We start from the raw sequence: 27,244 nt of genomic DNA on the forward strand, positions 1-27,244 counted from the left end.
GGTTTCTGCTAAAAGTTGATAAGTTTAAAAATACAGTGTAGGAAAATTACTTATGGTTGTGGAGGAAGATGGGAGAAAAGTGCCAAATGAGCTTTTAATGAGGACTTCTGAGTGTGAACATATGTAAAAAGAACCTTTAGATAGAAGTATTATGATAAACAAAAAAGATCTCAAGAAAATTTATAGGTACAAGATCATAGTGTTTATATGTACAATGAACAACTTATTCATGAAGAACTATTTTGTTCACTGTTAATAGACAAGCACACTTGGTTCCCTGGAAACACTTCAACTAGACAAAACATACCAACATGTTAGTCATAAATATAGCTTTATTATTATTTCATAATCTAAAAACTTTCTTTTTAAATCTGGGAACAGAATATTCCTACTTCCATACAACAAAATGACCCTGAAGAATACCGGAAAACAGTGTCTAAGTTATCTGAACTTTGCATTTAAGAATCTGTAACCTAGTTTGGGAAAAGAGAATGCAAGAAGGTTTGAAATAAAGATTTCTTCCTTACAAAGCAAATGATAAAATTAGATCCATTCTTCAGTTTAAACTTGAACATGTTTTCCCAGAAACTTTGGTGATTTCTTCAAAAAAGCAATTCTAAGGTTGACTGCCTATTAAGACACAGAAAATATTTAAAAATAAGACCCAAGTTGGACATGGCACAAGACTCAGGCCAAGGCATGTAAATGGGATATCCCTTAGCATGAGGTGGCTCCCATGTCTCAAAAGCAAATTTATGCCTCTAAGGAAGCACAGTATACATAATGCATCACCTTATGTAAGAGTCAGAATTTAGTTAGAACTTAAAAAATTTTTTTAATATAATAAACCTTAAAATCATTTCTCTTGTGTAATGTACATAGAGTAGATATGACATTATGGTGCTTTCTTAAGGTCACTGGGTACCACTGTCAAAGAGAGCTGTCATGCCCTCTAGGCATATTAAATGAAAAGTGAAAATGTAAGTTACATTAAATAAAATGGGGAAAAAATCTGGCTTCTATCACCTTTAAAAGCAAACTGTTGTCATTGCACATACACATTATGGGACAAAGAGCATGCAATACAACAAACAAGTCAAGTTTTTAGTATGTAAAAGGCTAAAGTGCAATCATGGTATAAACATCAATAATAAATAACCTTGAAGGAGATTAATTCTCCAAATAAATAATTATTATAACGTTACAGTTTTTAGTGTTAGCCTAAACAGTGATATTCACAGCAATGTATTTTCCCACTTAATAGTTGCCTATACGCCACGTGAAAAGCCCACCCCCGTGAGCCAAAAGTCAAGGTGAAGATTCAAAAATTAACATTTTCACTACGATAGGTTCAAAGCATTTGTATAAGTTACACTTTTCAATTTACTGGCATTTTAAGTAATTGCTTTGTTACCTATTTTTAATGCATTGCTAATCTGATGTTTATTGCAATAACAATCATAATTCTACTAATGTTAATTAGGTTACAGCTTTAATTTTTAAAATAAGAGAATTCAATTTACATGAAAATACATAGTTTAAAAACCACCCACCACAAACACACACCTTTTTCATGAGTATTTAAAAATAAATTATTAATATACTTGACATATATATTTTGTATGTGTTATGTGCTGTACATTTATACAAATAAATGTATATATTTGTGGACATAATTGTTCTTATTTCTAGAAGAATGTCAGCACTTGTAAACTCTGCAGGAGACCTGATGATATTGCTAATTTAAAAAAAAAAAAGTAACACGGAAATTCATTCTTGAAGAAAATTGTAAAGCAGGAGGTTCGTAACAGATGGTTCTTTATGGAAACCAAGGCCATTTTAGGGAGGCAGGGCGGGGAGGACAATCTCAGATCCTGGATCCCACATGCAATGTTTATTTCAGAAATTACTTTAGAAGGCCGTATACAGCAAATACATCAGATACTTGGTTGAAAGGTAAGAACATGTATTTTAGTCATAAAAGGGCACAGAAGCAGCAGGAGGTGGAAAAAGTTAGGCCAGCAAGGAGAAAGTCATGCCTACAGCTAACAGAGAGGATGCTGACACCCCCCGGGAAGCAGGTCTTAGGAAAGGGCTGAGTAACATCTGTGGTGTCTCCGGGATGGCTCACAATGCACTAAATGTGCAATCCACTGGCATCCAACCATTCAGACCCTGAACTGGTGATGGGTGCCGATCAAAAGTGTTTTACTATCCTCCCCAACCATAGCAGTAGAAGCAGCTATTAAGATAGAGGCTGGCAGCTTGGTCTTAGGGTGCAGAATACTCAGCCAAAGAAGAGAACAGAGGTGCATCAAAGTAAGAATAAACATGCATCCAGGGAAACAAAAACCTGAATGAAACAAACTAGAAAACAGTCTGTCGAAATGACAACTGAAGTCTGACAGAACGAGTCCTTGAAGCAGCCCAAACACTGAAATCTTGATTAATCAGAATACTCAGGGAAACAGCCTTATTTTGGAAGCTCCCAAAGTAATTGAGGGTAAGGTTAAAAACAAACAAAAATATGTTTATTTCACTACTATTAACAGGACTTTACATTCCCATTCCTTGCCTCACAACTCACAGAGCAGGGGGCACAGGTTGAGTTTTTTTCCAGTGCCTGACATCTTTTTTGGCCTTGGGCCTGAGAATTAACCACTGCACAGAACTCCAGATGTGGAAACGGCTGGAGACGGGCTAACCATCTTAGAAGTTGGAGCTTCATTTTACTAAAAGTTTGGAATAAGACTGCTTGCATTTTTAAAAAATTCTTTCTGTAATTTGCCTCTTGCTTCCAAAAGGGACTTGTAAAAAATTCTGGTTCACTGAGATTTCCGTTTGTTAAATTCTGGTTAATCCAGGTGCCTGTATGGACATGAAATGTGTTTTATGATGGCTTGTGTCTAAAAGAACATTACTGACCCCTAGAACAACATTCCCAAAGCCCAGTGGTGGTTGTCCAGAGCCATCCACCCTTTCAGATGATGTTCACAATCGCTGTTGGCTTTTTTTTGGCCATTTTGGGCCTTATGTTGCCTTTCCGGGTAAATCCTAGAGGCTCCCCTTTCTTTGCTGGTCTGCAGAGTTCTCTTGCGGACTCGGCCTGTTCGTGCATGGACTTATTAGCAGGCTGCATGCTGGCTCTGTCATCCTTGGCTTTTTTCAGGTAGCTCCTTCCCTTTGGATGGAAATGGGTCTTGAGATCAGGGTGGTTACACACAGAATGTGGGTGCCCTCGGCTTCTACAAATGGTTGGGGGCGGGGAGGGAGATGAGCAGAAAGAAAGATTTCTTTAAATCCTTAAAAGAATAAAAACTACTCATGGAACAATCACTCCTGCATGCTAAGGTGGCAATAATGCTGCCAGTAAAACAAATAATATATATTGATATTTTTCTTCCAAAAATTTCTATGGCCTTCATGAAGTGATCTCATGATACTAAATTCCCAGGGAGATATTACTAGTCTTATTTACCAGTGATAAAAACTGAGGTAGAGAAAACTTAAATGACTATCCAGGGTAATACATACAGTGGTCTATGGAGAAGATGGGACGAGAACCCTTATCTCTTGACTCTTTAAGTGACTTCTCGGGGATTCAAACATCTGTAGTACAGCTATCATAAAGTATATGATTCACAGTATAAATGTATATATATATAAATTAGTGTGCACACTACATTAATAGTGCTATAGAGATATTACGACTACACTATAGCACAATAAGAGAAAGTTATATTATACAATATTTTAAAAAGACTCCTGCATTACTATCATACTGCCGTATACTCACAGACTATTAGCAGAGTTAAAAGTCACATCCACATTTTAGAAAGTTAGGTACACAAGGAGGTAAATTTTCTCCTGAAACTCTCAAAGCCACTTATATTATAGATATCATATAAAGTGCAACAGGAACACATATTATGCAAACAATATCAAATAGCCTAAGTATAAAAAGATATACATACAGGCATTTGGATTTCCTATTTGAGGAGATATCTGTAAGCTGAAGGAAAACAAATAAGACAAAACATTACTTCACTTAAAGGCTGGATTCGGCTTTTAAAATCCTCGTTGCTTATATTTTTAAGAAACTGTATTCCCATTAAAGAAGCCGGTAACTGGTATCGGGATCACTGCCCATGGCACCATCCATCACCGCGGAGAACAAGAACGTTTCATGCTCAGCTCTGCTTACTCAGGAAGCCTCTGTGGCTCCCTGTTCTGAGATTTCCAAGAAGCCAGTATCAGCAGATCTCAAAAATTTCAAAAAGTTAAACAGCCCCTCAAGAGAACAACACTTGAAGAAACATGTTTTTAAAAACTGGAATGATGTGCCATTATTTCTTGATTGATTCAGGCTGTATTTGCAGCTAATTTACTACAGCTATGTCTGGTCACAGTGTATCAACTACGGGGAAAATTGGCATCAAATGTTTATTGCCTAAAATACATCATTTCTAAAATGAGAGCATACGAAGACCAACTCCACAAATGTCCTGAGGCCATCTATCTTTGAGGTTATTTTCCACTCTCAATAAAATATCTGCATGCACTTTTGTGGCTGGGCTCAGAATATCATTTGCAGAATAAATGATAATTATCATTTTGTGTTCCACGTGTCACCAGACACTTTATAGGCAAGTGTATTTATAGCATATTCCCAACCTCCCTCATGCAGCCTTTACTGAAAGAAGTGGTGTCACATCCGCAAGCAGACTGACGGAAGAAGAGGACAACAAAGAGAATGTGGAGAAAGGGCCATCCTGGCGCAGCGTGGCCAAGACATGCATCCCTGCTATACTCAAATCACCGGAGAAACCAAGCTCAGCATAACAGGATCTTCCTCCAGGTCTTCTGTGTGAAGCTTGAACTTTAGTCAGGAGCAAATCAGAAAGCAGCTTTCTTCAGCAGACTTCTGAGGGTCACGTGCCTAGGAAGGTAAGATGGGACTCCTGCCTTCTGCCTTGGGACACAACTGAAAGTCCGCGTTATTGCTGACCCTGTCCACGCTGGCTGGGTTTGGCATGAGAGTAGTAAACGTGAACAGAAAAAGGCACATTCCCTGCGTGAGGGTCATGAGGTCTTGCAATATACAAAGAAGGGGGAACAGATGGCTCCGGCAAACACCAGACTGGTAGTTTCCGGGAACCCCAAAGGCATCAGCATTTCTACCCTCTTTCTCCCAGTCCGCCTGCCCCCGCTCCCCATCAGCTGGGCTCCTTGAATGGGTTTTAGTGTGTATATAAACTCTAAAAACTTACAGGGTTTTCCTTCCTTTTAAATACTTTCCCACTTAAAAAAAAATTATTATTATTCAGGCATGACAAAATATGTTCAACTTTATGTATGTATGCAAGCATATAGTGTGATGATGTATTGCATATGGGTACATAATTCCCTTTGGAATTTTATGCAGAAGTTGTGTGTGTGTGTGTGCTTCTCTCACAGGGAAAAGGCCAACAGTGATCTGCTAGATTATGAGTCTTGGGGTGGAGGTGGGGCCGATATCACAGGCACCAAAGAATTTCATGTGCTCTCCTCCCTGTGAACACAAGAGGCCTCCACAGCCTCAGGCAGATGGAGATGCTCTTCCCACTTAGCCCAACTACCTACCTCCCTTTTCTCCTGGTCCAGCTACTTTGTCTTCTTTTTATTTAGGGAGAGGAGGGTATGAAGATGGGGATCAAGAGAGTCCTTGGTCAAGGTTTCAGGTTGAAAAAATATAAATAACCTTGCACTGAGAGCCAATTTAAGTACTTAAAAGACAAATATGGTGTCTCAGGTTATGACAGGTTTTGGGAAACTGGACACCTAGCCCTCCTCCAACTTCCCCTCTGTATATACTCAATTTTTGAGGCCAAAACCTTGGACTCATTTTTGACTGCTCACTTTCCCTCGCCAGCTAAATCTAATCCTTCAGCAAGGCCAGCTGGTCTTGTCAATTTTCCTCCAAGAACATATCCGGTACCCTTCACCGCTCTCAACTCGGTTCTACCCAAGCTGCCATCCCCCCTCATCTGCCACAAGAGAAGAGCTTTCTAACTTGTCGCTCATTTTTGCACCCCTCCAGTCAATTCCCCACAGAGCAGCAGAGTGATTTTGCTAAAACACAGATCACCTCCTACTTAAAACCTTCCAATGGCTTCCCCGTGTGCAGTGGAACATATGCAAACTCCTTATATGACCAAGAAGCCCCTGCCTGATCTGGATCCTTCCTACCTCTCTGACTTATCACCCACCACTCAAACATGCCAAGCTTGTTCCCTCCTGAGGCAGCTGCATTTCCTATTCCTTTGCCTAGAATATTCCACTTCCAAATTCTCACAGAGCTGCGTCCTTGTTATTCAGGTCACAGTGCAAATGTTGCCTCTTCAGCAAGGCTTTTTTTGAAAGCTTTTTGCTAAAGTTAAAGTGGCCATCTCAAACATATCATCTTACTTTTTTCTTTATAGTAGGATCTTCACTATACGAAATTATCTTCATTATCTGTTTGCTTATTGTGTGCCCCTCCTCCCTGAGACCAGGGACCTCATCGATCTCGTTCACAGCAGTTTCCTCAGCACCCAGTAAGCACTGCATCCCCAGTAAATATGTTAAATGAATTACTGCTAGTCCTAATTTAGCAACCTGCAGGAAATAAATGCAATGCTTAAAATAAGATTATCCAAGCTATTTCATGACCTTCCATTTGAGCAGTTCTGTGAGTGATTTTGGCAGATGAGATATTAGGTCACTTTGTGTCTAATTCGACAGCATGTTTCTGAGCATACAGACAAATTACCTGAGTAAGCATATTACATTTTTAGAAATCAGCCAGGTGAAAAAGAACATAAATGCTCAAGAGGATTAAGGGAAAGATACATATGCCGAAACATTATTTCAGAAAAGGCACTAAACATGAGGGGGAAGGAAATTCTTCTAGAGCACAAAAGAATCTTAAAGCTAGAAGACATCTTAGAAAGAAGCAATTTAACACGTCAATCTAGAAATGTCACTACTCTCTGGAGGTGGTAATGAGAAAAAGAGGGAAGAGGAGAGAGGGAGGGAACTGGGGGCTGGAAAAGAAGGGAGATGACAAGGCCGCACTGTTTCTGTACAGCAGCCTTGTTGGAGATGGCAAGAGCCAGCCAGGCTCCTGACAGCATTCCCCACTGTTCTGGAGGAGGGAGCGGAGGTGGGGGGAGTCAGTCAGAAAGTTCTACTCCATCCTGGGGTGCACTGTGGCAAGGAGCTCTCCTGGGCGGGGCTGAGGCTCCAGAAGCCTAGGCTTCTTGGTGCCCTGCACCTTCATTCAGCTGGGCCAAACTGGTTACTAAAGATACGATTCAAAGGTTTTCCTGCTAAAAGAATCCAAGTTCTTCCATGTATCCATAGCCACAGATACCAGAGAGGCCAGACTGAGTAGTTTAATTACATCAAAGACGTGGTGAATGTATTTTATTATGATGAAACAGACTAAGTAAAAAGGTAAAATGGTCTTAGGGTTTGTAGACTGTCTCATAACGTGGTACGCTATGGTCCAAAGTAGAGTTTAGAGGACTATACATGGAAACAGGGGAAACCACATCTGCCCATACTTTCAGAAATCAAACATCTCATTCTTAGTCTTCTCAGGGCAATGTGTTCTCCCTCCAAAAGTCAGCTGACCTCACTACAGCCTGATCATGCCCTACTCACAGACAGCTCTCACTTCTAAATTCCCTGCTACAATCTTAACTGCACTTTATTTGATCTGAATTAGTCAACTCTTCCTTATGTAGATCAAATCTGAAGAAGGCAGATGATGTCAGGTTTTGGGACATAGAGAACAGAAACAAATATTTATTAATTAAATGTCCTACCGTATTTGTATGTACATGTATATGTGTGTGTGTGTGTGTGTGTATGTATATACACATACTTATGTGTGCGTGTGTGTATATATATGTTACGTGTACACATACACACACATAATTTTATATCTATACATCTGACTAGAAGAGCTGAGATGCTGTTCAACTTTTGATTACATGATACAGCAGGATGAGAAGTAAGGACTGGCCATGTCTTTTAAAAGGTGTTCAGTTTCCAAGCTGGAAAAGTAAAGTCAGCAGAAGAAGTGAGCACAGAAATATAAATAAAGGCGAGAACTAATGGGCTTCCTTTCTTTCTCATTGCCTTCCATTATTTTCTGAGACCTTCTTAGCTCTGGGTTACTAATAATTTATACATTTCTTAGTTCTGGGTTACTAATAAGACTAAATACTGAAAATATCATGGCTACATTTTAATTTTAGAATTCCTAATCACCAAAGTCAGGTGATGATCACAGAATTTAAGAGGCCAAAAGCCCTTATACAGCATCTAGTCCAACTGCTTCATTTTATAGAAGAATGATAGGCCCAGGAAGACAAACTGTCTCATCCAGTCAGAAGCAGGGTGGGAATGATCTAGAAGCCAGGCCCTCTCACCTCACATCTGGGCTCGGTGACCTCATGCCACAACCCTCCCCTGAGAGATGGCAAGGTGGAAGAAGGAGGCAGGAAAGGGCTCAGAGTGTCCCTCCAGCCGAGACTGCACTCTTGCATTTCCCAAGGAGGTGACAGGGGAATCGAGGAGGGGAATAAACGTTCCTTCTCAGGAGACCACAGACACCCACCTGGAAAATAATAAATACGTCACGTAGCTGAAACTGCTTTGATGACAGTTACTGAAACCTCACAAGCATGACACATTTACTTCCTTCCAGTCTACTTTGTTCCTGACTGGGAAGTTCTGGCGCTTGCCCAGCTGTACGGCTCGAAGGCTGAGGGAACGTTACTACAGTAGGCACTGTGTAAGATTCTTCATTTCTTTCCTTCCTCCATGTCTCTGTTCTTTCCTGCTGTCTCTCTCCCTCCCGTCTTCCTTCTTTATCCACATGCCTTTCATTTCATTCCTTCTTCGATTATTTAATCATGTATTCTGTTAATCTTGGCCTCCAGACTGCTCAACCTAAACTTTTCAATCAACCAGTAGCAACCTTCCTAACCTTTTGGTTAGCATAAATGTTCCCTATTTTTCTTTTCCTCATATATATAGTCCATTTGGGGGTTAGTAAAAGAATCATCTTTAAATCTTCTGGGAAGGTGGTAAGCATAAATAAAATTCAATGGATAATGAAAATGTTATAAATAAACCACTTTAGGTTTTCAAAAATCCATTCTTTGGCTTTGTTGTTTATACCACCAAGGAGATTGTATAGAGGGCAAATATGGCCATCCACCTCTGACACCTACAGCATGGTTATTTGTAAACACCCCACCCTCTGAAGAGACCAGGTAATCTTGATAAAGCCACTTATGAGGGCCTTCCCTGGTGGCGCAATGGTTAAGAATCCACCTGCCAATGCAGGGGACATGGGTTCAATCCACGTCCAGGAAGATCCCACATGCCGTGGAGCAACTAAGCCTGTGTGCGCCACAACTGCTGAGCCCACGTGCTACAACTAGTGAAGCCCGCGCACCTAGAGCCCATGCTCTGCAACAAGAGAAGCCACCGCAACGATAAGCCCGTGCACCACAACAAAGAGTAGCCCCCGCTCGCCACAACTAGAGAAAGCCCTCGCGCAGCACCGAAGACCCAATACAGCCAAAAAAAAAAGCCACTTATGAGAGTCTGGACCTTCATCCATATTCAGGGTTCTCATTTGGGCTCTAGGCGTTTTTTAAGTCCCTGAAACCATATGTAAAATTGTATGCAAAAATATATTATAGCATATCACCTGTGAATTTTTCTTAGCCTTTTTGAAAATCTACTTAAAGAATGTTTCACCAATAGAGACTACCAAATAGTGTTTTCCTTCCTATTAAAGAAAAAATGTGGTTAAATTTTGCTAACTAAGAAGCATGGAAGTTTTCAGAAGATTCCTTGAAGAGCTCCAAAACAGGATAATAACTTCCAATATACTTGACACCAAGGTAGGGACAGATGATTTCTTTGTATACTTCAAACTGTCATTCTACAATATAAAAATATTTCTACCAACTCAGCTTGGTGTGGAGCTGGAGAGTGAAGAAATGGAGACCGTGCATCCAGGATGTTGTTTACTTCCAAGTGTCTTGAACTCACCTGTATCACTTCCCTGACACAGGCATGGCCAGGGCAGTGCTTTCAAATGATGTCTAGAAAATTCCTGCAAATCATTCTCCAGTTCCCGTTTCTTGCGTCCTTGACCCCACCTGATATATCACAGCCCTCACACCTGGTGTGGGGCCTGCGTGACTCACCACGTGCTCACTGGTGTCCCGGCAGAGGCCAGCGGCCTGCTGGCTGTGATAGTACTCCAACTGCTTTTCCGCCAGTTCTACCCGGTGCAGCAGGTTCTCAATAAAGTCCTGGAGCCGAGCTTTCCCTTGAACCTCCTTCTCAGCGGCTGCTTCCAGGAAATGGTTGAATGTAACCACTTCTCTGCAAGGCAAAAACATCAGAACACAAAATGCAGAAGCGAGACAGGAATTCATTCATTCAATACATATTTACTGAGTGCCTACTATGTGTCAGGTACTGCCCTAGGCAGTATGGCCACAGCATGATAAAAGAGATAAAATTACATTTTAAGTGACACATTTAGACACTACATTTTAGTAGAAGACAGTCACTATAAAATATACAAATAAACATATATGTCATATGGTGATAAGGGCTAAGGAGAAACAGGGCACGGGGACAGCAAATGATGGAGGAAGGGAAGGAGTAAGTGAAACTATAGAAAGCAAAGTCAGGACAACCTTTTGGATGGGGCAGCATTTGAACAGACACCAGGAAGCAAGGAACAGCCATGCAGATAGCTGGGAAGAGCAAGCCAGGTGCTTGGTGGGAATGTGCAGAATGGCCTGAGGTACAGCAAGGAGGCCTGCAAGGACAAAGCAGAGTGGGGAGGGGAGGACAGCCAGAGCAGGGAGCCAGGCGGGGCCTCACAGGTCAGTGTGCCAGATGTTATTATGAGATGGGAAACCATTGGCCACTTTCGAGAAAAGTTCTGACTTACATTTGAAAAGTCTGGCTATTGGGGAAGAAAAGACTACAGGGAAGGAAGTATGGAAGCAAGAGGCCACACTGAGCACCAAAGCATATAAAAGGAGTCACCATGTCCAATAGTATATATATATATATATTTTTTTTTTTTTTTGCATTATGCGGGCCTCTCACTGTTGTGGCCTCTCCCGTTGCAGAGCACAGGCTCCGGACGCGCAGGCTCAGCAGCCATGGCTCACGGGCCCAGCCGCTCCGCGGCATGTGGGATCTTCCTGGACCGGGGCACAAACCTGCGTCCCCTGCATTGGCAGGCGGACTCTCAACCACTGCGCCACCAGGGAAGCCCCAATAGTATATTTCTGAGCTAAGAATGAAACAGTCCAAGAACTGCCATCTTGAGGTAGATCCAAGGTCTGTTGGGGAAGCTACTTTAGCTGACATAGGAGAAGCAATGTTCAGGTTGCCCTTCCCTAAAAAGTTGAGCAAAATACCTTTACCTACATAATTCATTGTGATTCAGAGATCCAGAAAAATTTTAATAACTATATTACTATTTTATATCTTTTTATTTCTAATGCAAGTATGAAAATAATACTTTACTGAATTATAACTAAATAAGTTCTTTATAAAAAATTCAAACACATTAAAATATAATGAAGAAAATATCACCTGAAACCCCATTATCCTAAGACCACCACTGTTTACATTTTGGTAACCATCCTCACAAACATCTCTACAAATACACACACACACACACACACACACACACACACACACACACACACATATCAGTACTACCAGGTATACAGTATCACAATTCTCTCATTTGCTTTGCCTCACTTAATAAGAAATCATGAAGATCTTTTTGGCCATCCCCTTTGTCTGTTTTGTCACACTCACTGGAGCTACTGATTTCCATAATTTCACTACCTGTTGGATATAGTATTTCCTTTATGTGTCTTTGAACTCGCAACCGTCAGAGAGCGGTCCCTCATGTTTCTGGCCATGTTCTACTCACGCAGAACCAAGATTCTAAGGACTCTGATCATTGTTCCCCTAAACTTCATTCATTTTAGATTAAAAAATCTAAATGTTTTCTTAAATCTAACCTCATGCAGTTGTTCTAGAGAGTTCATTAAATTCACTGCCTTCTCTGAATCTTCTCAACCTCCACTTGATTTTTATTTTCTGCTAAGCTCCATAATTTCTTGAGAGTAGAACTTCAGGGATGTTCAGCTCAGGAAGTCATAGTTTCAAAGAAGGTCTTTGCAAAACAGTTGGTGGTGGCTTCCAGATCCTTTATTCTGTACAACTGGTCAAGGAGCCACTTTTACAATTAGTCATGACTTTTCTCTCATAAATATATTACCTCACACTTGGCCATACTGAAACTTTTCTGACACTTCCTACAGAGTCAAACGTCTCTGTAAAATGTTATATTATATATTTATAAAATTCTATGTTTATAAAAACAGAAAAGAGACTGGTTCTAACAATGATTCACTCCAAAAATTGCTCATCATACCAGTCCCCTTTTTTCTAGTTTCCTATCCAGATCAAACATAAACCCAGAGCCCATAATAATTCCATTATCTTTCAGGAGCTAAGAAGTAGTCACATATAGCAAATAAGAGTCCTTTTGGAAAGTTATCTTTCATCATTAAGTTTCAAGTTTATTTCCAGATGTTTCCGTATGAGCCCTGCATAGAAGATGTGCACTTTCCAAGCTGTTCAAGCCACGGACACAAGCCAGTTTTCAAGCTCTGCCGTCATTTGGCTCTGACCTGCCTCCTAGGTAAGTCACAAACCCCAACCAGCAGCAAAACAGTGGAGGGTCCATCCAGGTGCCACATCCAGCCCTGTCATGGTTCTTAGTTACAACTGAGAACGCTTGGATGGGATATCTTCACACAGCTCAAAAGCACCACCGAAAACAAAGCCCAGGAAATGGCTGCTCCTTCCTCTTTCCAATATCAAGGCTTCAATTCATTTGGAGTCAAGTGATGTTTACTGGTGATGTTTGGTGACGTTTAGGATAACTGACTCATAAACCAGTCTCCAAATTGGTACTTACAGGGGAAACAACCAAAAACCCACAACCCTCTCGCCCACCAAAACCAAAAACATAGCAAAAAGAGCCACTATATTTTTTCAATTCATTTTGGTTTATAATATTTACTATATTTATCTCATTACAGAAATATTTCATGTTTATTATAGGAAATACAAAAAGTGACCTATGGAAGATCTAACTGAGCAGGGACTGAATCAGCTTTTTGTTCTTTGCTGTAAGACCATCACTCAGTACAATACATGACACATAATATTCAATAAATATTTGTTGTAGTCAATGTTTAAAAAGGACAAGGAAGAAACAAAAAATGACCCATAATCCTACCACCCAGAGGTAACTACTGTGAACATTCTGGTGTATTTTTTCCAGTCTTTTTTTTTTCTCTGTGCATATTTACTCTTCTTGAGCTCTCAGGCTGTTACAGTTTAGAATATAAGACAGCAATATTTGACAGCTTAATCCCACAGAATTAACATCTCAAAAGCAAGAAAACAAAATCTGAATGCAATACAGCTTATGATTGTGGCTACATTTTTAAATCATGTGATGTTTTATTACCGGTTCCATATAAAAATTTTTAAAACATTAATGCCACTAGTTGATTGTGGAGTGTTATGTTGTAAAAATGAAGCATCTTTTTCTAACCTCCCTCATTCAATTATCTTGTCCCCTAAAGCTAAGAAGTTAATACCCTTTTTTCCAAACAACCTGGCACCAATGCTAACCTAGTTTCAGCTTATGGATGTTTCACATCAACTAAGAAAAAAAAAAAAAAAAGACATTTAAAACAGTGATGATTTCATTTTAAAAGAGAAGTTACACGAGACAAGGGCTGGAGAAGTTCATACTGAGATTGTGTTTGGGTATCCGTATTAGGTAAAAACAGGAACAGAAACTAGTGATTAATTGTGGAATAGCACATGTACACAACTTCAAATCCCCCTCTCACATCCTGTTCAGTCTGGATTAACAATATCCAGAAACACGTCTTATTTTCCCAAGGAATCTTGTGAATTTCCTGAATGAAAAAGACAGAGATTTAACTACTTTATATTTGTACTTTCTTTAATCATTATACTCCAAACAGTAAAATATCCATTCAAAGTGCAAGACAGACCAATGGATTTCAATGGAGGGGAGAAGGGAGTGTTCGTTCACTGATGTGGTTTCAGATTCCACGTTGCAGTTAACCTTTGAGAAGCTACCAACTGTCAAGCTCTGGCATAATATCAAAGCAGAATATCCACTATTCTCTCAAAAGGCTGTTAACATACCTCTCCATTTTCCTACTACATATCTGTGTGAGACTGGATTTCCTTCATCTACTTCAACCAAAACAACAAATTTGCAACACATTGAAGGCAGAACTAAGTTTCAGCTGCCTCCTATTAAATAAGCCAGGCATTAAAAGTATTCGCAAAACTTTGAAAACAATACCACTCTTTTCACTAAATTGTTTTTGGGAAAATTATTCTTTTTCACAAAAATATGTTAACAAGTAATGGATTGAATATCATTATTTTTATATGCATTAGTGTTTTTACTTTCTAAATTTTAATTTTTAATACAGTAAATATTGATAGATAAAACCCACACAGAGAAAAGCTTCTTGGGGTCCTCAGATTTTTTTAAGAGCGTAAGGGGAAGCGAGGCCAAAAAGTTTGAGAACTGCTGCCATGCCGTGTACAGGGTGATCCTAAACCTCAGAGCTCTGGTAAGGGTGGACGACGTGGGCTAGAACTCTAGTACGATGCAGCCACAATCCGTACATTTATTTACTCCATTATTCAGGAACTCAACAAACATCTACTGAATGCTACAAGGTACTGGGCTTAGTGCGAGGGCATTCATGAACCGGTGGCTGTCCTCATGAAGCTTACTGTCTAACCAGGGGTCAGCCAACTTTTTCTGTAAAGGGCCAGAGAGTAAATAGTTTAGGCTCTGCAGTCCATACGGTCTCTGTTGCAACTACTCAAGTCTGCCTAGCACAAAAGAGCCACAGAGGCTGTGTAACAATAAAACTTAACTTATGGACGCTGAAATTTGAATTTCATATAATTTTCATATATCATGAATTATTATTTCTCTTTTGAATTTTTTTCAAGCATTTAGAAATATAAAAACTATTCTTAGTGCGGGGCTCCACAAAAACAGGTGGCAGGCTGGATCCGGCTGTCTTGCACAGACCCCTCACATAGTGGGGGAAGCAGACATTAAAAGAAACAAATACTGAAATAAATACAAAATTACAAAGCTGGGCTGAATGTGACTAAGAAAAAGAATAACACATGCTATCAGACAGCAGAGTAAAAGACCTGTGTGGTTTTATTTTAAGTTCTCAACCCTAACTCAGAATACAGTGTAAAGCTGGAAGGCCAGATGAGAAGATAAGGGCAAACGTGAAATTCAGTCCAGGTATGGGTGCAGACCAGCTCTGGGGAAATTAACTGATTCTAGGCTGCTTCCAGCCCTATCTTTGACTTCTTATTTATTTTTTTTAAAAAGGTTAAAAATGACTGAAATTCAGGTTTTAAGCTTCGATGGAAAATATGCTTATTTAAAGCAATATCTGATACTAAAGAAAAAGATACCAGAATACCACTATAGTATAAGAAACTGGCCTGAAGTTCGTTATCATGCTGAATGATTTGCAGACCTAGAAATCTTTCAGTATCCTGAGATTCACAGGCATTCAGAAACAAACACAGTAGAAGGAAGCACTGAGTGAAAAAGCCCCTTCAGTACAATCAAAGTTTTATTGAGAAAAAAATATTTGTTCACTCATGCACTCATTTATTTACAGGATGGTTATAAAGGTCTAAAACATAGATAATATTTTATTTTTTACAGATTGAACCCCTTCAATTCCTTCTTCTGAAGTGGGTTAAAGATGGGTTAATTTCAAAAAAAAATCGAAGATATACTATCATGTGAACAACACACTCTAGAAGCAGGTGTAGAGATAGAGGGAAATGCACGTTAACGCACCGTGGTGTTCATTGCGATTTTACATTGGCATTGAACTATGCATTGCTTTTGTTTATTTGTTTGTTTTAAATATTTACTTATTTATTTTGGCTGCGAAGGGTTTTATTTGCGGCATGCTGGATCTTCGTTGCAGCATGTGGGATCTTTAGTTGCGTCATGTGGACTTCTTAGTTGTGGCATGCAGACTCCCAGTTGCGGCATGTAGGATCTAGTTCCCCGACCAGGGATGGAACCCGGGCCCCCTGCATTGGCAGCATGGAGTCCTACCCACTGGACCACTACACCAGGGAAGTCCCAAACTATGCATTGTTAATGAGGGACGACACACTGATCATATCACTCACTGTAATCTACTATCCACAAACCATTTATCATGTCTATCTCCCTACGTTTCCACCTTTCATGGACATCCTTTAGCCTTACAATCCCCTTGGGTCTCATCACTGCACATCACCTCCTTTCTGCTCCAGCATCAGTGAACTCCACTCAGCCTACAAGCCAGATGCTTTCTTCTGCAGATGCTGTTCCCTCCCCCAGGGTCCTTTCCCAAGCCCCCACTCTAATGATCCCTCTAACCTGAGGGCTCCACTCGCCTAAATGTGGGCTGGGTGACCTGCTGTATTCTCCCACAGACCATGCAGCCTATCACAGCACACACTGCAGGGACTCGTCGTGCCACTGACGCCGTCAATCACAAAATCAGCGAGTTCAGGGCCCTGGCCTGCTCCTACACTGTGATTCCCACAGCACCTAATGTTGAGCCCAGCACACAACAGAGACTCCACAAATTTCTGCTGAATGCATGAGATGTCTAACTACATCTCTAGACAAAAATCTTTAGCTGACTAAAAGATACTTAGGTTTCCTTGTCTCTTTTTCCAGACAAGTATTGGGGCATAAAACCAGTAAGTAACCTACAACACAGGTACCTGCTTCAGAAATGAAGGTGGGATCTAAAATTGATGCCTCTCTCCTGTTCTTTTTTTTTTTTTAAACATCCAGCGCCTTTTTTTTTTTTTTTTTTAGATGTTGGGAGTAGGAGTCTTAGTAATTTATTTATTTATTTTTGCTGTGTTGGGTCTTCGTTTCAGTGCGAGGGCTTTCTCTAGTTGTGGCAAGCAGGGGCCACTCTTCATCGCGGCACACGGGCCTCTCACTATCGCAGCCTCTCTTGTTGCAGAGCACAAGCTCCAGGCGCGCACGCTCAGTAGTTGTGGCTCACGGGTCTAGTTGCTCCGCGGCATATGGGATCTTCCCAGACCAGGGCTCGAACCCATGTCCCCTGCATTGGCAGGCAGATTCTCAACCACTGCGCCACCAGGGAAGCCCTCTCTCTCCTGTTCTTAAACAACACCTTTAACAGCTTCTTATCCCAAGGGCAAAGTTCTACCAAGTTATTTAAATTTCATTTTGCATTACTGATTTATGAACCTCTTCAGAGGTATATGAAACAGTAAAAATACCCCTGGCTAAAAATAGCCTAGCTACTGATCACAGAACACCTCAGACCGACTGTAATGTCAGCCACGAGGCAAATCATAAAGCTGGAGCCAATCACCTCCGAGCACTGGAAGCCAGGCTGCACACTCAGAGCTCGGGGTCAGCTCCTGTATCCCTGGCGGGGCCCACAGGGTGGAACCCACACCTGCCCCACATCGGGAGCCATGTCACATTTCTACTCTTGTCAGCCCTTTGCCTCATCTCTCCTTTTTAACTTCCTGGAACACACCAAAAAGTGTAATATATGGTTCTAATTAAGAACTTAAAAAATAACTCTAAGGATGAAAGTCAAATTATTCTTATAAATAGATCAAAACCACATTCTAAGCCCCTCAGTCCAGACAGAAAGGGTAGTTTGGGGAGGGAGGGACAGACATGAGAGAGACAAATAGAAATTTTTTGGGGGGGGTCTCCAAATTTTACCAGATGCCATCTCTAAGAGGGAATATTTGACATCCAGTTTTTCCTACATTGGTTCGTAAGTCTGCATGGAACACAGCCTGGATAGAGAGGCCCCATTTACATAAATGCAGTAAAATGTGGAGCAAACAGATACCTCCCTGTCCCACTGAACTCTACATCTGACATGATTTTTCTCGGCCTGCTTCCTAGCTATGGATCAGTCTGGAGACCACGCTGTCCACGCACTGCTTTAGCTGATCAAAACTGGGAAAGACGTAATTAAGTGGCAAGAGGGTTTAGTTGTGCAAAGCAAATTACCAAGTCAAACTTGTCCTTCAAAGGACAGCATTCTACGGCCAGCTTTGGATAGAAACCTAAATGGACATTCCTGGTTCAAGCCACCCCTCGATGTCTCTTTTAACATACCCCTAATGATGTTTAATGTCTAATTTATCTGCTTGTCTACTCCTGTCATGAAAGCAGGAACTGGACTCATTTGGTTATCACTGTATGACCAGAACCTAGAATAGTACCTGGCACTCAGCAAGCACTCAGTAAAGATTTGTCTTCTGGCTGACACCAGGCTGGGAACAAGTCAAATGATGAAGGAAGAAGGGAGAGATTCTATCTGTCATAGCTCGCAAGGGAGCAGGATGGAAATTAGAGATGGAATTACAAAGAGGTCCCTCACTGCCATCAAAGGCAGGTAGTGGCACGTACTCTACCCTGACAGGGAACAGACATCCAGAGGATCAAGTTAAAAGCCGTTGTTGGAAGTTACAAGTCCTGGGTTGGTGTTCCAGAAGCTTAATATCAACTATACTGATGACGCCACCATTTCCCCATTTCCCAACACCTTTGATGCCACCTGACATTTTCTTTAATCTCATCAGAAAAATAAATGATGTCACCATGGCAGCCCTCTCAACACAGCAGAGAAGCAAGCCATTCCAAAATGGGCCAGATTTGGTATTACCTAAGTCTTGATGCTCTGGGCAGATGGCGTATTTTCAAAAGTCTGGCTGAAGCACAGTGAATTAATGGAAAAAGCACTCAGCAGAGAGATAGGGAACTTGGGTTCCTGTTTCAGCTTTGCTACTAAATTTTTGTCCTTGTCATTCTACTGTTCTGGGCTTTATTTTCCAAATCTGTAAAATGAAGGTGGGTACCTTCCAGAACTAAAATTACACGTCCCCTCAGGGTTCGTTTACAACAGTCACCTCTCTGATGTCCTTCAATGTCACTGTCCTCCAGCTACCAATGCAAATCCCACCTTTCCTCCTCACTCCTTCAGTTTGGCCTCACCACATGGGGAAAATGCGTTCTCTAATGTTCATCAACTTGAAACTGTGGCTTGTATGTAAGCACTTTTTCAAACTACCCTGAATTTGAACATGGGTATGTTTTATTCTTCCTATGTAGCATGTAAGTTCCTTAGGGAAAAAGACCAAGAATTTCATGTCCCCCAAACACACCTAGCACAGTGCTGGGCACATCACAGGTGCTCAGTCAGGGCCTTCCAACCTTACCAACAGATGAGTGTGCAAGTAAATTTAGGATTACTGCTATTACACTGATGTTCTCCAAAGCCCAGGTCACCAACTCAGCCAGGAATCAGCTACAATCTGTCCTTTCTTGTTAAGGGACACCTTACTGCAAGGTTGGCTAGGACTGATTTACCTGATCATGGGCAGTGCTACCCTGCAAGCTCTGAATACTCCTGAACAAGTAAATACAAGTACCTGTTTCCATAGGACTTTTAAAGTTGCACAAACTTTGTGAAGACAATGAGCAGTTTCTTTCTTGGATTTGCACTCCAAAAACATACAGATACCTCTCTGTGGAGGTACAATGAGACTCAGGACAAAAGTACAAAACACTGCCAGTTCAAACAGCCTCCTCTGTTACAGAGCATATATATGACTTCTGTAATCCGAGTTGATTCAGCCTATAGATGGCCTCAAGGCAGAATCAGCCCTCAAGTCTTTTTTTTTTTTTTCAGTATGAAAGAAAGAATTTTAAAGTTATGGGGGAAATCCATAAGCAAGAGAGCCTCATGTGAATGTCAAATACTAGGTGTTTGCTTTTTTTTAAACCAAAGCTACTATCTGTGTCTTAAAGGGTCCCCAGAGTTTAAGTCAATTTCAAATGGGACTGTAACAACCTACTTCTTCTCACAAATGGGCCTTGAGAGCTCGTTTGGAGGGGTTTAACAGGAGAGCACAACTCCTGGTATGTTCGTTGGCCAAGCAGGTCTTCTGTATATGAAAGGCCATCTCTTTGGTGGAAGGCTTAGCACTGTGAGGGAGTGGTGGAAGGAAGGAGCGTGGCCCAGCCAGGCAGATGTAGTCAAATCACCCTGGTTTCAGTAGTGTGACAGATGGGCAGCTGGCTTGCTCTGCTCCCGATTTTGGGGTGGGGGATTTAGACACTGTAGCCACTGAGGCTGTTGGCCACAGTTGCTCTCTCAGACCAAGAGCTCCACTGTCCTTCCTGGAAAGAAGACTCTTTCAGTTCTATTTTATGTACAGAAAGAGTGATTATTTGAGGCTTGAATACAGAAATTAATGGCACAGGCCAAATGAAGTCTTAACAAAATGAAGACTTTGTTTATTTTATGTTTAAAAGTTTAAGGCAGTTTCACTGAATTTTCATTTAAGGTGTTTTTTTAAATGTCATTGCTTTTTTTCCCCTGGTAGTTCAAAAATGTCATACTAAAAATCAACTCATAATGTACCCTCAGGTATACACCTAAAAACATGAATGAAGATATATGTACAAGGACGTTAACTGAGACATTATTTTTAACATCAGGAAAAATGGAACAAAACCATGTGTTCATCAGTAACAAACTGATTAGAATAGTATGTGTCATGATTCCACTTGGGAAAACACAGTAACTCTGTATGTGCATAAAAAGTACGTATGATTGTATGGACACAGGAAAGGTCTAGAAGGACAGTCACTGAACTAAACAGTGGCTGTCTCCAGAGGATGGGGTGCGGGATGTTTGGTGAGGAGGGAGGACTTGTAACACATACAATTTTACCCCATTAAATTTTTTTTTTTACAAGTATATTTAATTTTTTAACTGGTCCTCAGGTAACAGCACCGGATTAACCATATATAACATATTATCACTGGATTCATGCATGGCCCACTTTTACTAAAGTTAGTTAACCAGTTATTTTTAATAATAAAGCACACTTTGGGCTTCCCTCGTGGTGCAGTGGTTGAGAGTCCGCCTGCCAAAGCAGGGGACACAGGTTCGTGCCCCGGTCCAGGAAGATCCCACACGCCGTGGAGCGGCTGGGCCCATGAGCCATGGCCGCTGGGCCTGCGCATCCGGAGCCTGTGCTCCGCAACGGGAGAGGCCACAACAGTGAGAGGTCCGCGTACCGCAAAAAAAAAAAAATAATAATAATAACAAAGCACCCTTGAACACACCACCCAAAATAAAAGGTAGATCCTTGACAATAACCTACATCTAACCATATGCTCCTCCCTACCGTCACATTGTTCTCCCATACTCCAGGCAGCCGCCACCACCCCAAATCCCATGTCCATTATTACCTGTGTACTTAATAAATAAAACATGACAAACAAGTAAATGCACACAATTAATTTGGTTGCCTTTTAAATTCAGTGCTCGTCAATCACACAGAAATATCACTAATTTAATTCTAGGCTTTTCTCTGCACATAGAGCAACCCCATGTGCCATTTTTTCAGTGGTGCAGTGTTAGTCACCCTGGGTGCTACAGCAGGTCAAGGCACTAGCTTCCCACCAGGGAACATCAAGAAACAAGAGAGAAACATTTTTCGATGGAGATCATCTCCCTAGGAGCAGAGTATCAATAAATCAATGGCTGATTCAAATCCGTCCTCACTACATGATTTTAAAATCATCTAGTTGAGCAGAGCAGGCTTTCCCTCTAGGTAGGCAGTAAGCATTTAGTAATAGCAAGTGATGATCTCTTTAATATATAGAGTTTCTCAGCCTCTTACCAAGTAGAGAAGCTTTAATTTACTACATTTTAAGAGAGAACACAAAATAGAAGAGTGCCACAGGGCAAAGAAAGCATGAAATTAAGACAATCTGTATAATAGAACTCAACTTATTTGAAAACCTGCCTTTTAGGCTGTTTCAGTCAATCAATTTTTACATCCTTTGGTTCTGTGAATTCTGAGCCTCCATTTAAAATTAAATCCAGGGCTTCCCTGGTGGCGCAGTGGTTGAGAGTCCGCCTGCCGATGCAGGAGACACGGGTTCGTGCCCCGGCCCGGGAAGATCCCACATGCCGCGGAGCGGCTGGGCCCGTGAGCCATGGCCGCTGAGCCTGCGCGTCCGGAGCCTGTGCTCCCAACGGGAGGGGCTACAACAGTGAGAGGCCCGCGTACCGCAAAAAAAAAAAAAAAAAAAAAAGAAAATTAAATCCAACATTAAGCATTTGGGAAATAACACTGCATTGTTACATATACTTTTCTAGTTTGGGTTGAATCCATACTCATTGATAAGGAAATGCTTTTCCAAGTGTGATAATTTTTAAAGTAATAGCTTCTCTGATCACCTATAACTTGTAAAAACCCGTGTGAACTCTTTGCAAGCAGGCATGACTTAGTCTAGTATTTTACAAAAAGAAAATTCTCAAACTTAAATCAGAAGAGTATGGAAATCTCAGAAGCTTCCTCTGGGTATCCTAATGTCTGCTTCTTCAAAATAAAAATTATAATTAACAGATTCTCTGCTATTGACATGTAATTAATATGGACAGGTAATCCAACATGGCAAAGAAGCCAAAATTATTTATATTTAGAGTATACTTGAACAAGACAGCCTCTCATGTTCTTGATTTTATTGCCTGGAGACGGTCAGTGAGACGGAAAGGGTCCCCTAGTACTCCCTTTCTGCCTTCCCTCTCAGCTCCCTCCTACCCCCCCTCCCCACCCCACCCACGACCACGGCCAGGAAAGGGTCCCATGAACAGACTGCACTACTCCTCTCTCTAAAAAAATTATTTGTAGTGGTTTACAGTTTCCAAAGTGAGAAGGAATTCGATATTTCGACTTTCATGTTGCTGAGCTGGAGACCACAGTGGAGAGGGTAAATAGTATTAAAAGCCTTATGCCTCCTACATTCAACTATATCAATGGGAGATGTAGCCAAGGTACCTGCAAGTGATTAAAACCAAACCTTGCTTAACATTCGAGTGTAACTTGTGAGGGGGTGGGAAGGGCCTAAAGCAACGGGGTTAGCATCCTGTTTCAACGCCACTTACTCTTCTTTCCTGAGAAGCTCCTCTTCGGATTCCATCAGGCGTTGCCTCAGCGCTGCGATCATCTCCACGGCCACATCCACCTGTCTATTCAGGGCCCGCTCTCGTCTCTGCACTTCCTGCTTTTTCTGAGTCAGCTGCACAAAAGCTGCCCGAACTTCCAACAGTTCAGCCGTTTTCTGGGCCAGCTCTTTGGTGAGTTTATCGATTCTCTTCTCAATGGTCCTGTCCACAGCCTCGACCATCCGATTGAATTTTTCTCTGACATGTGCCTCGAAAGCTGCTTTGGTGTCTGAGGTGGGAAGGCCAGGACTCGACCTCGGGCCATCCAGCGAGTCTGCACGTAGGTCTACCGTAGTGTAGGTCTGCACATAGGACACAGGCCTCTCTGCCACCACCTCAAATGGCTTCCTGTCCTTGCCGTGTTCATGCGAAATGCTACACAAGTTAACATAGCTCGGTTTCTGCTTCACTATGTTGCCACAGCTCTGCAATTTTCCCTGTTTCAGGGGTTCTGAGGAACTGACTAGGTCTGTGTCTTTGAGGGACGGAAAGAGGCTGCATTTTGTCAAGAGGGTTCTTTCCTGGTAGCTGTGACTGAATTCCAGATGGGCCCTCAATGAGGACAGGCTTCTAAATCTGGTATGGTCCCCACACCTCGGGCAGCGGAATGGCAGGCACACAGCGACATTCTCAAAGGACTCCTGCCAGGGGTATCTGCTTTCCTCAAAAGCCTTCTGTTGCATTACTCTCAAAGTCCTGGGCAGGGGAGAATAAAACAGGTAATTGGCACGTCTGTTTAAAAAATGCTACTGAAATGATTGTTGCTGATCATCTCCATGAGGACAGAGGCTTTTAAATTCCAAATTACTTTTGCATTTAATATCTTATTACTAAAATGAAAAACCTACAATCCATGGGCCAAATCCAGCCACATTCCACTCATTTGCATATTGTCTACTGCTGCTTTTCCACTAAACGATAGAGGTGAGTAGTTGAGACAGAGGCTCTACAGCAGGCTAAGTCAAAACTACTTACTACTTGGCCTTTATAGACAAATTTTGCCAAACTCTGCTTAGGATAAAAAAGGTGGGTAACATTCCCTTTCCACAGATGAGAAGACTGGAGCAAGGAGGTAAAGTAATTAATCCAAGGTCAAATGGACAGTGTCAGATTCCGACGTGGAATTCAAGTTTCCTGCCCTCCTGAATTTAGTACAGTAACTGCAAAAAAGTGTCCTATTTTACTGATGACACTGATAAGCATGAATACAAAAAAAAAATGAGAAAAACTCACATGAATTGCCAAAACAGGTCCTAAGACAGCAAGCTCAGCAGTCTTTCCTCAAGTATAGGAAAGGTTATCACTCAAACTAGGTGCAGCGGCATTAAGCACACAATCAGCTGCAAACTTTTCAACCTGAGATTTTTGCCCTTAATTTTGTTTTTAAATTATTGCCATGATGATTTAACTCAAAGTGTTATCATAATAATGATGCCCCCCCAATACTCCAGATTTACTGAAATCTGGAAACCCAATATGTCAAATACTATTGGACGTTAAGTGGGGCCACAGACAAGATTTTATTAAAACAGAGTGTCCTGGTTGGATTTGTCCTGTCTAACACGAAAACCTCTAGGATGGCAAAAGTTTGAACCAGGTGGGTATCAGCATAACTCTTTTAATAACGGGAAGTTCTTATTTCCTTGCAGACATTTATTATCTTAGCCCTAGCAACAGATGACTGCTAGCAACCCGATTCCACAAGCAGCGCCTATCTATTCCCTCCAGGAAGGGTTTCTTCTTAAATGTAACAAGCGCTGGGCCCCAAACAGAGGTCTAGACTGAGAAGTGTTGTTCCTAGGCCCCTCAGCCTCTTCAGAAGTAGAGGCGCCAACGGTCCCCACACAGCTAGGCAAAGCTTCCAGGTTAATAAGCCTCTGGCCCCCAAAGAGGGGACCCTCTTCCTGTGCTACACCGGGCTGTTGGACCACGGGTTTTCTGGAGATAGGATGCCAACGCTGGCCGGAAACTCAGGCCAGAGGTGAAGAAGGGGAACTCGGGATTCTAGGGAGCAAGGGGAAGGGGTGGAATCCCTGCATGGGGAAATGGGTAATCACGCACTCCGGGAGTACGCAAGGTTTCAATGACCCAGAGGAAGCTCCAGTTCACAGGGTGGGCGGACAAGCCCTAATTTCCTCTGCCTACGCAGGGCAAGCTGGAAATGACTGTGCCTCGGGGGTCCCGGCTCTCCCCGCCCCTGCCCCGCAGCGTGCCAGCCCGTCGGTGCCAGAGTGGATACATGCGCACACGAGTTCCCGTAGGCGGGGGCCGAGAAGCCCAACTCCCCGCCGTGGTACGGGGACGGGACCTACTGCCTAGCCCGGACGGCCCCCTCTGCCGCGCCCCCTGGGCCGGGCCGCGGGCGCAGATGCCCACTTACCCGACTTGTTGCTGCCCCTGCAGCTGCTGCTGCCGCTGCCGCCGCGACGCTTCTACTGCTGCGGGTGCGAAGCGGTTTTCAGCAGAGCCGTAAATCAGGCTGAGCTGGTCCGCTCCCACCCCCCGCGCACCCCCGCTCCGGGACGAGCGGCGTCCAGGGCGGAGCGTGGCGCGGGCCAGCGGGGGCGGCGTGCGCGGTCGCCGGGGACCCGCGCGCTGAGAGAGCTTATGCCCTGGGGGTCCCGGACTGCCGTGGTCTCGCAGGGGACACCCCTGCTGTGCTCAGCTGCCGAGAGCACCGTCCGCCCTCCCCCAGCCGTGGAGCGGGATCCGGCTCAGGATTCCACTGACATCACCGGGAGCGGTGCTGGGATCGCTCCCCTGGAGAGGAAGGAGGAAAGCGTGCCAGCCTCGGAAGCGCTGCGCTTTCCGCAGGCCCTGGCAGGGTTTTTTCGCACTTTACAGTTATTGGGGAGAGGAAGAGTGTGCATCAGGATGAAGCACGGCTGGGCATCTTCTTTGAAAATCTGCCAGCAGGAAGATCCGGGTGTATATGTTAGGACCTCTTCATCCTAACATCCCCAAATAACTAACCTAGAGAGTCTACCCTAACCTTCCTGGCGAGTGTCCTCCTGCTAAGTTAACTGGCAGAACTAAATCTAGAAAAGTACAGGGTTGTGAATAAAGAAACGAGACCCGCACCATTCGCACCCCCATCTCTGAGGGGCACCCTCCCCCCCAGCAAAAGTGAAGATTTATCACCCTAAAGGGAGGTTTCTTTCCTTCTAAAGGACACTGATGACTCAGCTTTTTTTTTTTTTAAACCTCTTGGAATATTCCTAGTCTAACTGTTGAAATATGAAACCAGAATAAAAGTTACCATTGGGTTTTCTTGTCAAAAGGAGAGGTTTTGTTCATCTGCGGACACTTGCTCTAATGAATCTTCTTAACTCCATAGGTGTCTCTCTTCTCAGAACTTACTCATTTCAACCTTGATTTTATTTTAACTGTAAATATCTCAGTAATTGTCTTACTTTGTTTGTTTGTTTTTTGGGGTTTTTTGTTTTGCAAATGAATCATCACATCAGTGTAATTAAGAGTCCAAACTCTGGAGTTAGGCTTGATTCAAATCCTAGTTCTAGAATTGAAATGTATTTTACAATATATTAAATATGGTGATTACATTAACCAAAAATTGACCTTAGAAGAACTGAACAGGAACCTTCTCAGATGTGAATACGCTCCTGAGAAGGGAACCCAGATCAGTTCCTATACCTTCTCCATGTCTGCAACACTCATGTGTGTGCAGAGTCCCCTGCGTTGCAGAGCCCATAAGTGGCCTGAAGATCAGAGGCAGTCCTTTGGAATCAGACAAATCATTTCACACACCGAGTGTCAGGTAATTATGAAAATCCAAAGAGGTTATGAATGAACTTGCTCCAGACTGACTGTAAGGATTAAGTAGCATCTGCTGCTACATCTTCATCTCCCTAATGCAACTAATTGCGTTCATGTTTTCTGTTTTTCAACCAGTGTAATTGTGTACCTACCATCTACCA

At 42.3% G+C, this 27,244-nt stretch overlaps 1 protein-coding gene and 1 long non-coding RNA gene across 3 annotated transcripts in view; one reads left to right on the forward strand and one right to left on the reverse strand.

Moving 5' to 3' along the window:
- LOC109550121 (uncharacterized) overlaps positions 1-23,376 on the forward strand; it is a 227,391-nt gene extending 204,015 nt beyond the window's left edge. Inside the window, exons 9-11 of the long non-coding RNA XR_002176491.3 lie at positions 4,688-4,947; positions 12,688-12,799; positions 23,264-23,376. This is a non-coding gene — a long non-coding RNA (uncharacterized lncRNA). The remainder of the gene's footprint in view (positions 1-4,687; positions 4,948-12,687; positions 12,800-23,263) is intronic.
- ZNF365 (zinc finger protein 365) lies at positions 177-25,817 on the reverse strand. 2 transcript variants are annotated; one of them, XM_019935845.3, is made up of 5 exons: positions 25,687-25,817; positions 23,247-24,002; positions 10,257-10,437; positions 3,975-4,012; positions 177-3,245 (listed from the first exon to the last, which is right to left on the reverse strand). In XM_019935845.3, exons 2-5 carry the CDS (start codon positions 23,987-23,989, stop codon positions 2,981-2,983), a joined length of 1,227 nt encoding a protein of 408 aa, XP_019791404.1. In that variant the 5' UTR covers positions 23,990-24,002; positions 25,687-25,817; the 3' UTR covers positions 177-2,980. The 2 variants fall into 2 exon arrangements, with proteins under 2 accessions (XP_019791404.1, XP_073649658.1); XM_073793557.1 differs by lacking the exons at positions 177-3,245; positions 3,975-4,012 and adding an exon at positions 4,940-8,647.
- Between the last annotated feature and the right edge of the window lie 1,427 nt (positions 25,818-27,244).

This window comes from Tursiops truncatus, chromosome 16, assembly GCF_011762595.2.
Source record: "Tursiops truncatus isolate mTurTru1 chromosome 16, mTurTru1.mat.Y, whole genome shotgun sequence".
NCBI classification, from domain to species: Eukaryota; Metazoa; Chordata; class Mammalia; order Artiodactyla; family Delphinidae; genus Tursiops; species Tursiops truncatus.